Genomic DNA, 16,465 nt, shown 5'->3' with positions numbered 1-16,465 from the left:
TCCATCTTCAGGATAGGGAAGTTGGCTACCCACATCAATTCCCAATAACCTTAAATTAGTTTCTGTTTAAAAAATTACTGCTAACTAAACATAATAGAGAAGTGTGAACTTTCTTTGAAGTCCAAATTCAGTCCAATTGGCAGTTTAAGAGAAACTGTAAGCTTCTTTATATTGGATGAGGTTCTCAAAGCAGGGACCATCTTCTAGGACATAATGCTGTGTAGTCAACTAGAAACTTTTACCTACTGTCTGCTTCTCACTTGCTACATGCTTGGCTTATTCTTTGATCCTGAAGATGGTGGCAGTATATTCCTCTGAAACGTCAGTGAAATTTTACTGGATTATGCAGAGTCATATGCCATAAAATACTTCTCTTCATTGTAAACTTAATTTTAAAGTAAATGCACACTATGGGAATTCTATTTCATAAGCCAAACCACAGACATTTAAATTTTCATAATAATGAATATAGATTTTATAAACATAACACTATAATTATTTTGTGCAATGCTTTTGTGAAAAAAAAAGCATTTTAACACATAATGTGACAACCTAAAGATACACAGTTTAAACTGAAGAAAATGTAAGAAGTACTGGGTTTGTGCTATTGCAACTAAATCTATGTTGAGGGTCAGATTAGTTGAAATTAGGGGCTACAAGAGTAGCAACTTATTTATACCCTCTCCACCTGAAGAATAAAAAAAATAACCTCCCATTTCAAAAGCTCTGTGACTTTGATATTACAAACCTCAAATGATGGGCAAAATCCAAATAGACAGGCATAAAAAATGACCTTTTTTTTTCAAGGTACATAAAACTTCAAAACAGAGAAAAGCTTAACTGTCCAGGCGTTATATTAGTGTCATTCCTTTCTTGGAACAGATGTGACGACCTCGATTCATAACAGCCTATACAAAATGGAATAGCGATCTTAGGCTTTCAAGATGTTCATTTTTGATGACGATTCCGCTCTTGGGTCTTTGCACCATGTGAGTGTAGGCAGTGTTACCAATGTTTCGTTGGTATATGGTGCCTCCACCTTCAGGGTCAAAGAGTGTGCAGTGAATGATTCTTCAACACTCACTTTGACCCTAAATATGGAAGTGGCAAGTACCTTCAAAGCTGGCAACACTGCCCACACTCACATGGTGCAAAGATCCAAGGGTCAAATCAATATCAGAACAGAACACACAAACAATCTGGATAAGTGTTCTTTTAAACAATTCTAACACTAAAAGCAGAGAAATGGAACAGAGGACTATAACACAGTTTCACTAGAAATAAGAAACCTTCATCACAATCAAGTGACATTCAACATTAAATAAAACCCAGATGATAAGAACACAGAACAATAGACAATAAATAAAACTCAAGTTTACAAGAACTGTCATCCCTCTAAGAGATACCAGATAACTAATACCAATAGAACACGTATCAACATTACAACCAAACAACACAAAGTTCTAAGTTACAAAGTTTCTGCACCGATATGAGAGAACTCAAAGACGTTAGTTCATTTGCAGAGTGAAATTGCATAGAACATGTTGGGGCAAGGGTTACTACTGGTAACAGCAGTGCTAGTTTCTGGGGCTGTCCCACCCCAAGTGGGACCTCTAGTTCATGTAGAACAAGGAGCACTACGTGGCACACACCAAACATCTGCTGGTGGAAGAATATTTTCTGCATTTCAAGGAATACCATATGCAAGACCGCCTACAGGAAAACACCGATTCAAGGTGTGTGTGTGTGTGTGTGTGTGTGTGTGTGTGTGTGTGTGTACAGACAGTGGACCTGACCTAAATCAAACAATAACCAGAAAAGGTTATATAGAAGTTCTAGGAATAACTAATCCCCTAATTTCCTTTCACTATATATTATCTGATACAATACAGACTGCTCCGAAAACTCTGCATCCAGCAGTTCTTCCATTGTTATGTGTGTATTTGTTGCTGCGGGAACATGTTTACTGAGCCTTTAGCTAGCAACAGCTGTCTCTCCTGGCTCCACTATTCCAGCTTTCAGGTATTGGGCACAGACACACAGCCATATAGACAGCAAAGTAATCTCACAAAGACTCCTTTTTTAGTTTTTTAAAATAAGGAAAGTAGGTTAAAAATTGTGTGCCACCAGATATCTGGACATGTATGTACACATATCCCCCAACTTACATGATAGTTGCAATCCCATCAGTGGTAACACAACTACACATTTCACACTGCCTTTAATTTTCACTGAAAAATATGCAATTCAATACAATTCACTTTATCCATTTACAACCCCCCCCCCTCCTTTTTTGTTTCAGGCAAATGATTTAATCATTTCTAGTCTAGCACCTGTGTATAAGCAAGTATGAGATTGAAATTCAAATGATGAAACTGTCAGGTTGTCAAGCCTGCAACTGCTGTGACTGGAAGAGACTATATTTTTTATTACTTATTACTTTTTTATTACTGTGACTATTATTTTAGGAACTGACACCCGTGACAGTATCCGCCCCAATGTCTGGTAGTTTCATGTTATTAGCTGTGGCAATGTTTTGAGAAATTAGAAGTAGTTTTAACTGGGGAAGGGGGAATAACTTTTCATTGCCTGCAGCAGCGTTTAAGGTTGTGGCAGACTTGATTATAATTACCATCATAAAAAGCAATTACTGAATTAATAACAAAACTTCAATTCTGTTAAGGACCCAGCACCCATGAAACCATGGAGAGGTGTATGGCCAGCCATCACACCAGGCAGCAAGTGTCTACAATATGATCCACTTACCCAGGCAGGAACCTCAACACAGGCAAGCCTTCAAGGAGATGAGGACTGCCTATATCTTAATGTGTATTCACCTATGGTATGTGCTGCACATGCTTCCATTTTCTCAATACTGCATGCGGGTGTACTGTGAGCTATTTTACAACTGTTAGTGCCTAGCTTGCTGATCACAGTGGCCGCACATTCTAAGGAATGAACTGTCTTTGCTTGCTTGAATGGTGGAGTAATGGGTTCGAATCACACCCAAGGCATGGATGTTTGTTTGCATTTATTCTGTGTTTGTGTTGTGCTGTGTGTAGGTAGCAGCCTTGCGACTGGCTGATCCCCCATCCAAGGAGTCCTACCATCTGCGTATAGGATTAAGAAACTGAAAAAGAAGCCAAGGTTCAACAAATAGGACTTTAGAGACATGGACAGATAGATACATGGAGTATAGACAGACAGTGGCTAGCCTATATAATGCTGAATGGTGGGGTGACTCATAAATTTGAAAGGGTCTGGAAGGGAACAGTCATGGCCTAATCAAGGTATTATCCCAGTACTTGCCTAGAGGGACTGAGTAAAACTACCATATGATCACTACCATACTGCCTGAGTCACCTGAACTTCCAAAAATTAAACAGAAGGAAAGGTAATTTACATCAGACAGTGATTTGGGTACACAGCCTAAACAATTCTTCAGAAACTTCTCTATACAATTTCCATTATTACTTAATTTTAATGATATTGGTTCCCAGTAACATTCTGAAGCGTTCATGCTGGCTAAGTTAATATAATCTTCCGTATGTACCATCCATGTCACTTGGTTAAAAATGACTGACATATCAGGGGCCATCTCTGTCCCCATCATCACATTCTGAGATCATCCCTAAAATGTTGGTCACTTCTAACCAAATGGCATACTTAATATTCCAAGATGATTTCATTATATTCAGCCAGTCCCTCACCATATCACTACCTCACCAACTCCACCATATATGCCAGGTTAAAGATAAATGTTAAGATATTGTGGCGTATTGGCTCTATGCAGGAACTGACACCAAATTGTCACGTGTTGGGTATGTCACACAACAAATAACTTCATGCCATTTTGGATCTAACGAATTTATTCCACATTCACTCTTACACTTACACAATTCACAATTATACAATCCAGTATTTCAATTGCTGTTCAACTATCTCTCAGCGAATGCTGAGCTCCTACTTTCTTCAACGAAGACTGTCTGAAGACTTCAAATTATACTGGATACTAGTAACTCTCTCTCTCGTTCTACACTGATGAATACTCCTCATTATGTAGCTTCCGCACTGACAACACAGAAAACAGTTACGTGATAGCTACCACTGTTGCATGACATCATGTTTACCGATTGCCTAGCAATAGTCTCTGCACAGACTCCCCAGTTGCGCGACATTACAGCCTAGGGGGGAGGGGTGTTTACCGAGCGTTGCGTAGTTACGGGATGAATGGGGTATGTGACACCACTCACACTTCCTGTTGCGCAATCCAAGTGTTCACAGAGTTGTCGCCTAGCAATGCGCTGATACAATCCGCAACTCTCACGTTGCGCGCATGCCCCGAGGCTTCTGTGGCTCAACAGTTCCTGCATAGAGCCAATATGCCACAATATATTAGGTACTAGAAAGGCCATCAGAAAGCACGCTAAATACAGTGCTTGGCATGTGGTAAAGAAGCCATCTCATCTTTCAGAGGACAGTCCAACATCATGTAGCAAGAAACTTATGAAACTAAAAGCTGTTCAGTTAATTAAAAAAAATTCTGTCATTAAAGGACCCAAAAGGCTCATTATTGTATTCACAACAGCCCATCAACGGACTCTACAGTGAGCCACTTCAATCCAGGCCACACCCTTATACCCTACTTAAGATTTACTGTAACAGTATTGGCCAATCTACACCTTGGTCTCTATAAATGATCTCTTCTATACAGACTTTCAGACCAGTATTTTTATATGTATTTCTGGTATAATGCATATGACATATCCAGTCATCCCATGCTCCTTGTGCAAGAAGGGTGCAAATATGACATGTTAATATATTCGGCTTGATGGCAATTACTTCCCACACCTCTGAATTCTCCTTCAGCTTACGGATTAGGCTCTCTGACCTGCTCGAACACAGAATAAACGTCTTGAATTGTAAAGCACACACAATTTGTAGGGCTCTTTGGACATGGAATCAGCCTGTAACAAGAACATACATGCATGCCCCAAGCAGAAGTTGAACAAAGCACCCCACTGTTTGTGTGGATTATGACAGTGTGTGGCCAATGTGATTAGCTTGTCTTTCAATTATTTATTTACTCTTGGAGAGGTAATAGGACTTCATAATTTTTAATTTTAAGCAATCTAATTTTGGGGCATGTGGTAGCATAGCTGGTTTAGGCACTATGGTACAAGCCAGAAGGTCAAGGGTTTGATTCCGTATGAAGTCACTGGATTTTTCAATTGACCTAATCCTTCCAGCTGAGCTATGCCCCCCCCCCCTTCCAGGGTTGATTCAGACTCTTAACAGAAATGAGTACCAGGAATCCTGAGGGGTTAAGGGCACCCAATGCGTAAGGCTAACAACCTCAACACCATCTGTGAGCTGTCTAGAAAATGTGGGAGCCTCAATATCTCACAACCCTATGGGCCTCCATAGCCTGTTACAGGGACAGCTTTACTGTTTTTCAGGCATACTAATTTGTGTGTATGTGCATGCACATTTATATATAGACCTCCTTTTGGTGCTGGACTGATGCAAAACTACGTACATTCTGCTCTAGCTACCGGCAGGAGGTGGTGCTCCACTGCTGGACGTGATTGTCAATATTCATGGAGGGGGCTTCTCATATGGCGCAGGCAGTAAATATGGTCCAAAATACCTGCTAGATGGAGATGTAATTTTGGTAACTTTCAACTATAGACTTGGACCACTAGGTAAGATAATACAACTTCCCTCTTCAATACAAATATCCCCCAACTTAGGCAATACCCACAACACACATCTTTTAAATTCAATTTATCTGTCTAAGAAAACACAAGATTTGTCAACAAGTAAAGCAAACGGTATTAAAGATTACTGCTGTCTGGGATGGTCTGGTTGATCATCACTAACGTTTCAGAGGAACCTGTTACCTAATTTTCTGATTAGAAGAGCAAGCTGAGTGACAATGGCAATGTTTGCATTTACGGCTGGCTCCCTCAGCTGACCTGTGTTGGCTTGGCATTTAGCCTGGTCTCAGCTCTAAACCAGATTGCGAATTACAGCAAGACACCTTCACTCTTCATAGACACTGCCACTGTCTGAAGAGATGAGGAGTGCAAAGTGTGCTACACATGCAGTGAAGTCATGCCCTTTATTCATTATGAGGGTGCAGACAGCTTTCATCGTGCCTGCAAAGAGACCATCCCCCCCATCGCTGCTACTCACAGTCCCATCATGAGGCCCAGAACTATGGTTGTAGGTGGATCAATAGGAGACAGGAGCATTGTAAGAGGACAAATATACAGAGGGAAGATATGACTGGAACAGGGAATGTAGGAGGAGGAAATGAAGCCGGTAAAAGAGGATGAATAGAAGTAGAAATAAAAAGGAAAAATAAAATCACAGAGAGAAGTAAATAAGAATAAAATATAACAAATATGAGAGCAGATGTCTGGGAAAAGAGTGGTTCTGATATATGAAAGGAGGCAACAGATATAGTGAAGGTGGAGGTAAGTGCAGGAACATAGAAATTAAATTAATAAGAACAAAATAAAATAAATTTACTAAGTGAAGTACGAGTATAATAACACAAAAATAACTGAGAGCAGATATTGGGAGGGGTGAAGAAGCATATGAGAAAGGGCCTCCATCCATGTAACTTAACATTCTTTTGCAGGCTCAGCTCATTTTCTACCCTGAAAATAGAGGCAGAAAATACCTCCACAAGACTGGCAATGATATATGTCACATTCCAGCAGACAGTAATCTGTTACCTACATTCTGCCAAGATTACATCTGGATGTGAAATAGACTGTTGTATGAACATTCTTGAGGAGCTTGGTGCCTCCATCTTCAGGGTAGAAGAGTAAGATGAGTATGAAAAATATTGCATAGACACAGGAAGAGGGAGAACCAGGAATGTGGTCCTGATCTACCAGAGTACACGACACTACATCCCACAAAAACATCGTTTTTCAGATCCATTCAAATCTGTTACAGGTTTTCTGAGCACAGAAGATGAAGTGGTTCCAGGTAATATGGGACTAAAAGATCAAACTGCAGCTCTGCGTTGGGTGCAACGGAACATTGCTTCCTTTGGTGGCAACCCTGCGAGTGTAACGTTGACGGGTCAATCTGCAGGAGGTGTCAGTGTCCATTACCACTATCTGTCGCCATTATCTCACGGTAAAGTCACATAAGGTTCTGAACAGCAATGAACTTTGAGTGCTAATATATGAGGAGTTGAGAGACTGTGATACAACACAACACTGCACTAGCAGGACAGTTTAAGAGTACTGCCTTCTGAGATGTGATGCTGTATAGCACACCACAAGTTCAGGGTCAAAAAGTGAGCCTATCTACCTACTCAAAACTATATGGCATCACATCTCATAAGACTTACTTAATCAATCAATGGCTCTGTGGTCCTCTATGGGCCTTGGCCTCCTTTACAACAAATGCCCATACATCTCCATCATTTGCCTTTGGCCTCAATCTCTTCATTTTAAGCTCTTATAAATCATTCTCTACAACTTTCAGCTATCTTAATCTGGGTCTTCCCACTTAATGCTCTTGTTCTGAATCAACTGAGCCCATTTCAGACACTGTGATACAACTCACTGTCTTACAACCTTTCCTCAGTCATTACCATAAAGTTTCATCAACACATATTACCTTAAAAAATACTATCCCTGTAACAGGCCAGGGAGGCCCATAGGGTTCTGAGATGTCGAGGATCTCACATTTTCTAGACAATCAGCTCACAGATGGTGGTGAGGTTGTCAGCCTTACGTGCTGGCCACTCTTTACTCACAGGAAGATTCCCGGTACTCAGTTCTGTCAGAGGCTGAGTTGTCCCCAGGGTCATATTGTGGCTGGAAGGATTAGGTCAATTGAAAAATCTAATGACCTCATCAGGAATCAAACAGGCAACCTTCTGGCTTGTAGAACAATGCCCCAACCAACTACGATACATTGTGGCCCCCATATTACCTTAAGGGGGTGAAATTCTTAGCCTCACAAGAGAGACTTCTCAGAGTAACAGAAACAGAATACTTTGGAGTTGTAATGTATATTGCCAATAAAACCTATGGTTGCTTGTAGGTTTATTCCAAAGAGGGATATCCCAGAGCGGGACTGCTTTAAACCCATGGGCACAGATGGAAAATGGCAGAGGGAAAGCAACAAAACTGGCGCAGCAATTGGGCTGTAGCATACAAACATCACGTGAGATGGTGGACTGCCTGAGACATCGGCCAGCAAGCATGATTGCTCAACAAGTGGCAACCTTCCAGGTAAATCCTTTTCAGGACCAGTGGAATCTTGAACTTACATAATTCCCTTTTAGGGTGTGGTCTTTCATCTCTCACAAACTTCTTAAAAAATCTCCCAAAGCAAATCATCAGACAGTGACGCATATCACTGTCATCATTACAAACTTATAGATTCTACGTATACTCAGCACTCAACCAGAATAAAAATCGCCAATCTACAGATGATGTTCAACATACACGACCTTCCTTCTCTATGGTTCTCCACTCAATGTATAACATGCCTTCAGAGTATATGTGTTTTACAACAGAAAATTATGCAATGAGCCAGGATGGTTCAGTCAGTGAAGTCAGAGGTTGAATGACCAGGTTTCAATTCCCCGCAGACAGAGGGAGCTTTCTCTCTGCTACCAGGGGCCCACCCAGCCTCCTCCTATCCAGGGACACACTCCATGGGAGGTGAAGATGACCCACTCACCTCCATACAGCACAGAGGTTAAGAATGCATGGGCTTATAACTCCACTCCTCCATAGTCTTCATGGCATATTTACCGTAGAAAAAGGATCACTTACCCTTTCCCAAAAGATGTACAAAAACTTGAAGGGGAGAAAACAAAGGAGCTTGTATGACAATGTCCATGCTACTCAGTCCAAGGACACCCTCACTTTTCTTCTCCTCTGCTCCCAGCATAAAAAGCTGACCACACACTAATGCTGAGGTCTAGAGTGAATCGAGCTTAATCCAAACACTCCTAGGCACCTTTGGGTTATGGTATTCTGGCATAGGTGGACCTTCACCTTTCCACTTACAGCCACTTGCATTGAAAAATTCCAAAACTGTAACCATTACTGTCCCGTGGAACTGTGACACAGGCAGCCACGCTTTAACTTGGAGGTAAGTCTGACAGTTCGTGTTTCTGTATTTATGGGATTCGAGGTTCTCACAGCAATGTCTATAAGGATTACTGTCTTCACTCTTCTACTCTGAAGATGGGAGGCATCACATTCCTCTGAAACGCTGGTAAATAACTAGACTACACAGTGTCACGTCCCAGAACACATTACTCTTCTGAAATTAATATTATTCAAATACTACTTCTCACTAGAATCTTCTTGACCAATCAACCATTTCAATGCATATGTTGCCTATGTATATCGGCAATGTACAGTCATTACCCATATCAACCCTGACAATGAAGATCTCCAAAATGTTGGTCTTTAGCAAAACAATGACACAGCTGATCAACCGTGAAGTTCTGAGCACAGCCCTTCGTCATGAACACTTCATATCCTACATACAAGTATTGTGTTTCATCTCATTCACTCAGGAATGGCGGAACATGCCTTTCTCACCATTTGGATTTACGGTAGAAGTGGCTGGGGTTACTCCGTTCTTGAGCAGACAACCTACTGACATGCTTCTGGATGGCAGTGTTCAAGATCTACCCTGGATCACAAGTGTTACGACAGAAGAAGGGCTCTACCCTGCAGCAGGTATGTCTGTGAAGACTTAGAATGTTGCATTCTGGGTTGCGACAATATGTACCACTGGAGCAGAGTAACTATCTGAATGCTAAATATGAGTACAATAAACCCTTGCCAATCCGCTTACAGTTAGAAGTAAATGTAAAGGTATCCCTGTAACAGGCCATGGAGGCGTATAGGGTTGTGAAATGTTGAGGTACCACATTTTCTAGACAATCGGCTCAGAGATGGCAGTGAGGTTGTCAGCCTTATGCGCCGGCCACCCTTTACCTGCGAGAATATTCCTGGTACTCATTTCTGTTAGAGGCTGAGTCAACCCCAGAGCCATAGTGAGGCTGGAAGGATTAGGTAAATTAAAAAATCCATCTCATCAGGATTTGATCCTGCGACCTTCTGGTTTGTAGCATAGTGCCTCAACCAACTACGCTACCGCATGCCCCCCGTTTACAGTTAATCTGGATCAAAATATGGAAAATAACAAACTCTGTTCGCAGTTGAGTACATACTTTAAAAGATACATGGAATTTAGTTGCAAGAGGACTTTCAAACGGTGCTGAGGACAGCTGAAGACTCTGAAACCATGCAAGAAAATATCTAAAATTGACTTGAGCTGGATGAAAGTGACCCTGGATTTTGGCCTTGTCTTTTATAGTTTTTAAATAAAGGCTCTACAGTGATTTCTTTATTTTCAGCAGCACTATATATATTATTAAATTTTCCATTTATTTGTGTTCAAAGTTTTTTTTCCCCCTTTAGGGCTATCATTTGCTTCATTAATTTGTATGACCTCACCCCATTAATCCAGATTACCGAGGGTTTACAGCATATTTAAGGACCATGTTATGGTACCACTCTACAACACAGACATGTTATATTACACTGCCATTACAGAAGAACCAATGTTCTAAATAAGTTTTATTCAGGCAGCATACAATATGGACAAGGACACTGGGGATTTTCTTGGTGGGGTGGGGGTTAAAATGTTCTTACAGACTTACCTTTAAGCTGCTTAAGAATACTTTTAAACATCAGCATCATGATAATTTTATTGTGTACAGAGACAAATATAATGGCAGTAAATATACTTTCTTAAGTGACTGATTTTGCTGTCAGATTGGGTGGCAAGTGAAGAGATCCTCAATGAACTACAGACCAGATTTGCAGAGGTTGCACCTCACATACTGGATTACAACTACACAGTGGCAGACGAGCAGAAGCAGGCCGTTGCCCAAAGCATTCATCAATTTTACCTTCACGGTAAAGCAATATCTACAGAAACCACAAGCAACATAATACAGGTGAGTTACGTAGGAAACACCACAAACAAGAAATACTACGAATACAAATTGTGCCAAGCAACCAGCTGAAGTGGCAATGCTCCTGCCTTGTACTTCAGAGGTTCAAATTTTTAGTCTGTGCCATTGGCTATAATGGCTGAGGTTTCTCGTGGTACTCTTCAGTTCCTCTACATAAAGTCCATGACTAACTCACTTATGGAGCTGAGCCCTTCTTGAGAAGCCGCCAACTGTGCAACTACTCAAGAACTTTCCAGCATTTTATGGAACCCAAAGGTTCATTGCCGTGTTCACAAGAGCCCTCCACTTGTCCTTATCATGAGCCAGATCAATCCAATCCATACCATCCCATCCTGTCTCTCTAAGATCCATTTTAATATTGGCCACCCACCTATGCCTTAGTCTTTCTTGTGCTCTCTTTCCTTCTGGCTTTTTTCTAATAATCTATATGCATTCCTATTTGCCTCCATTCGTGCTACATGCCCTGCCCATCTCATCATCCTTCACTTGGTCATTCTATTTATACCTGGAGAAGAGTACGAGTTACAAAGCTCCTCATTATGCAGTTTTATCCAACCTCCTGACATTTCATCTCTCTTCGGTCAAAATATTCTCCTCAACACCCTGTTCTCAAACACCCTCAGTCTGTGTTCCTCCCATCATGTCACAGACCAAATTTCACACCCATACAGAACCACAGACAAAACTATAGTATGTAAGATTTCAGGTTTTCATGGCGGTGACTATGAAGAAAGCCGTCTTCTGGGATGTGATGCCATGTAGAAATTGTTAACCAACGTTTTGGAGGAACGTATTGCCTCCATCTTCACGGTATAAGACAAGGAGCGGAGGAATGTATTGCCTCCATCTTCAGGGTAGAAGACAAAAAGAAATCCACGAGTGAACCAGCTGTTGCACTTGCTCTTGCTGGTTCACTTGCAGATTTCTTCTTGTCTTCTACCCTGAAGATGGAGGCGATACATTCCTCCGAAACGTCTGTTAACACAAGTTCTACACGGCGCCACATCTCAGAAGATGGCTTTCTTCAAAACTACAGTAGTTTTGCATATTATAATTTTTGTTTTTAGACAGCAAACAAGAAGACAAAAGGTTTGGGGCCGAATGGTAGCAAGCATTATCCAAGTTCAATCTCCTCTTAACTTCCTCTTGAATCAGGTTTTGACTTGTTATCGTCGTTCCCAAATATCTGAACTGTGTCACATTTTCAAATAATCTGTTACCTACCTTTAGGTCATGATTTTGCTCTGCATTTTGGTGATGAGACAGCAACATAGTTTTCTCTTGTGTTTACTTTTAGACGAACCTCCTTACTAGTGTCAATTAAAGATAGCGTTTTTTTATGGTATCTATATTGTCACCCAGTAGATCCACATCATCAGCCTAGACCAACAGCACCTTCTGTCAGCTACAGTCTGGTAGACATTTATCAACATTTTGGCAGGATCCACTGCTTTCATCTCCAGGTTCCTCTGGAATGCTGATAACTACCTACCAGACTACATGGAGTCACATCCCAGAAGACCTTTCCATACACACTATGTGAGAATCTGAAACCCAACATATTTATTCCCAGATGACTGGTGACCGCCATTTTGTTGTGGAAGCAGAACGAGCAGCCAGACTTCAAGCTGCTGTCAACTCCGAACCTGTCTACTTCTACCAGTTTGGCTACAGAGGAAAGCACAGTTTATCGGAAGTTATGTCAGGAACAAACATTAATTTTGGTATGACACTACATAACAGATCCATAGTGTTCAGTTATTGCACATACAAGTCTACTGCTGACAAAGCTATTCATGATCACATAGACTACACAGTGTCACAAGGCAGCTGATTATGATCTAGTTTCTAGACTGATGTTTGTTCCCTATAGGTGTTTCTCATGGAGATGATGCAGCTTATGTCCTACAAGTCCCTTACAGTAACATCGAGGAGACACAACAAGACAAGGACATGTCTAAAGTACTTACTGATATCTGGGACAGTTTCCACAGAACTGGGTAAGGCTGCACATAATATGTGGTATGTTTATGGTAACAAAGCATGCAAGGTTGGAAATGTGGGTAGGTTGGGGAAGGCACCGTCTGTGTAGTTACAGAGCTTCTTTTTAAAGGACTACTTCCACTGTCTAAGAGCCAGACAGCTCAGATGGTATGTCTAGGTTATGGGCTGGACTACAGAGGAGTCAGAGTTCCATTCCCAGCAGGGCAAAAAACTGTTCTCTTATCCCTAATGTCCAAACTGGATGTGGGGGCCCATCCAGCCTCCTATGCAATGGGTATCAGGGGCTGTTATCTCAGGGGTAAGGTGGCAGAGGGGGAAATCGATGACTTTCCTCCATGTAGTTGCAAGGTTAAAAATGATATGATACATCCTCATGGTGTGGTATTTAATTAATTAAGCACAGAAACAACTTTAGCTCCCATCTTTTTTTTTAATAAAGGGATTTGAGAAGGCCTATGGAATAGATAAAAGCACAAACAGTGCACTTGCTTTGGAGAGTGGACTATAGTACCCAAACCTTTTGAGGAAATGAAGTACAGACTATTAGAAACTGGATTCTGTCTTTACACAGATCTACGGCTATCCACCACAGTATGATCTAAGATAACAGTGATTTAAAAGAAAGAAGATGCATACATGTTCAAACTATATGACATTTCTAAATTATGTATTAATTTTCTGGTAGGTCTGTACTACATTAATACTTCTCTTCCTCATATTACTAAAAATAAGCCATGTCTGTTTTCGTTTTTCCATTTTAAAATGTGTAATGAACATAAAACCTAAACTAAATGCTGTGTCCAATTACACTTGTCAAATTTTGAAGACTTCAATTTGAATTTTACCTATGAATATATGGGGCATGCAGTAGCATAGTTGGTTGAGGCACTATGCTGTAAGCCAGCAATCATGGGTTCGATTCCTGATGGGGGCACCGGATTTTTCAATTGACCTAATCCTACCAGGTGCACTATGGCCTTGGGGTTGACTCAGCCTCTAACAGAAAAGAGTACCAGGAATCTTCCTGGGGGTACTGGACAGCCAGCATGTAAGGCTGATAACCTCACTGTCACCTATGAGCTGAGTGTCTAGAAAAATGTGGGGGCCTCGATGTCTCATAACCCTATGGGCCTCCATGGCCAGCTACAAGGATAGCTCTGCCTATTTTTTTTTACTCAAGACTATACACAATTTTTCTTTTTATTCTGTTACTAACTCACCTTTATAAGAAAAGTATTTTACGACCATATTTTCTAAGCCTTTTTATGGTGGAAAATAATGCACCCCCTTCCAAAATGTCCTACATCCACATTNGAAGAAAGTCGTCTTCTGGGTTTAGGCACCGTGTATCTTCGTTTTGGCTGACGTTACAGCTACTGCTCTCCGCATTCCAGCCATTCAACTACTCTGAAGATGGAGGCGCTACGTTCCTCCGAAACGTCGGCCAAAATGAAGAATACACGGTGCCTAAACCCAGAAGACGACTTTCTTCTGAATTCTTTTGTGTTCAATATCTCCAGTATGGTGATTTTGACTATTATCATATGCTGAAACTAGACTCTAGTAACTTCCTAATGATGTATTCACCTAGATAACTGTATGATGATGCATCCTCAAACATTTTTATATGCACAATGTATGTTCTCACTGTAACATTTTTTTTTTTTCATTTTATACAGAAATCCCGTCACCAGTGGAAGGAACTTCACTTGGGAACCAGTGACAGCCAACTGCACTGAGCTTGCATATCTGTATATCACCAACAGCAGTCACTTGGAAATGAGATCAAGCCTTGACCTTGGACACAGAGAATTCTGGGACTCTCTCCCAATCAGTGAACCCCAGCGTAATGTGAACATTCCAAATGTACAGCATCCCAAACATCATGAACTCTAGAGATAACCTACTGACTTCTATTCATCAGATCATTGGCTGAATGCAGACTTTGATTTGCCTGCTTAATACAAACAGAAAAATTATGGAACTAAGTGCTTTACTGAGTAAAAAAGTAAGAGATAACAGACTTTCCTCACAGTAATACAATTTTAGCATGTTCGAGAAATAAAATATTAATTCTGGTAAAGGAGTAAGAGAAAAAATGATAAAAATAATGGGTTAAGAATCAAAGGGTCATTATACAGACACTACCTTTTATGAAAAGAGTGTTGCTATCAACATCTCAGCCTCGTGACGGGCTTCAGAACTCTCATGGGGTGGAAGTATGTGGTACAGTCATTAAGTTCGTGGACTTTGGTTTTATCGCATCATATTACAAGGTATTCACATACATTTACATAGATTCACATCGGCCCTCAAAATAGTCACTGTTGGCCGCTATGCAAGTCTGCCAACGTTGATATAGCTGCCGAAAACATCGCTGAAACATATTCGTACAAAATTCCCATACAGCATCTCTTTTGGCATTGACAACCTCCTTGGACAACTGAAATCTACGACCATGTAACTTTACTTTCAAGCAGTGAAAGAGAAAGAAATTGCATGGTGCGAGATCAGGCGAGTACGGAGGTTGTGGCAAAATGGTGACCTGTTGCATTGCCAGTTCCTCTTGGACAAGAACATAACGATATGCAGGGGCATTGTCGTGTAGCAACAGCGAATTCTTCCTACGCCAAAGCTCAGGACACTTTTGACGGAGTGAACTGCGTAGACGGTTAAGGATCTCCTTGTACCTGTCCTTATTTACAGTTGCTCCATGTGGGATAAATTCTATGTGAACAATTCCCGATGAGCCAAAAAACAGTCCAAGCACCACCTTGCCTTTTGACCTGTCCTGTTGCGGGTTCTTCTTTCTTGGCGATGATGGCGATTTCCAGGTGGCTGATTATCCCTTCAGTTGTGGATCATGAAGAAAACACTATGTTTTGTCTCCTTTAATGATCCAGTTGAGAAATGTCTCATCTCTGTCAGCATTTACTGATCAGATCACTACATATGGTCATGTGATTGTCACATTGGTCTTGAATCAGGACGCATGGAACACAGTGCTCAGTAACATGCGAGCGACATGGCCGCTCCATAGCTGAACCGGTTTGTCACTGGCTTGCCACCGTGGCGGCCCGGGTTCCATCCTGGGTCTGGTCAAGTGGGATTTGTGGTGGGCAAAGTGGCGCTGGGACAGGTTTTCTCCGAGTACTTCGGTTTCCCCTGCCAATCTTCATTCCACCAAATTCTCCATCATCATAATCACCTGCGGCAGGCTACAATAGGCCAATCAGTGGTCGCCGTGCTGAGTTGACCCAGTTGGACTCAACCCCCCACTAAGCGAATTAAAAAAAAAATGCGACATTTTCAGGTTATCAGTGAGAATTTTGCGGCACGTACCATGGCTTATCCCTACTGCTGCTGTGATATCATCTATCGATTGGGAGCGGTTGGCACATACCAACGTTGCAACTT

General features: G+C 41.3%; 2 protein-coding genes across 3 annotated transcripts in view; one reads left to right on the top strand and one right to left on the bottom strand.

The window, feature by feature from the left end:
• Window positions 1-16,465, bottom strand: part of LOC111867156 — a 76,045-nt gene that overhangs the window by 23,857 nt on the left and 35,723 nt on the right. The window lies entirely within an intron of this gene.
• Window positions 1,310-15,134, top strand: LOC111867157 (venom carboxylesterase-6). Its single transcript, XM_023856744.2, has 10 exons — window positions 1,310-1,736; window positions 2,684-2,842; window positions 5,552-5,705; window positions 6,973-7,158; window positions 8,077-8,267; window positions 9,572-9,737; window positions 10,842-11,026; window positions 12,618-12,768; window positions 12,918-13,044; window positions 14,728-15,134. Exons 1-10 carry the CDS (start codon window positions 1,542-1,544, stop codon window positions 14,942-14,944), a joined length of 1,731 nt encoding a protein of 576 aa, XP_023712512.1. The 5' UTR covers window positions 1,310-1,541; the 3' UTR covers window positions 14,945-15,134.

This window comes from Cryptotermes secundus, unplaced genomic scaffold (assembly GCF_002891405.2).
Source record: "Cryptotermes secundus unplaced genomic scaffold, Csec_1.0 scaffold448, whole genome shotgun sequence".
Lineage (NCBI taxonomy): Eukaryota > Metazoa > Arthropoda > Insecta > Blattodea > Kalotermitidae > Cryptotermes > Cryptotermes secundus.
Note: the sequence above shows the minus strand (reverse complement) of the source record. Positions and strands in the feature narration are given on the sequence as shown.

Coding starts and splice junctions, on each gene's coding strand:
- LOC111867157 (XM_023856744.2), top strand. CDS start 1,542: ATGTTGGGGCAAGGGTTACTACTGGTAACAGCAGTGCTAGTTTCTGGG. Junction 1,737..2,683: donor CAGGAAAACACCGATTCAAG/GTGTGTGTGTGT, acceptor AATTCTGTTAAG/GACCCAGCACCCATGAAACC. Junction 13,045..14,727: donor GACAGTTTCCACAGAACTGG/GTAAGGCTGCAC, acceptor CATTTTATACAG/AAATCCCGTCACCAGTGGAA.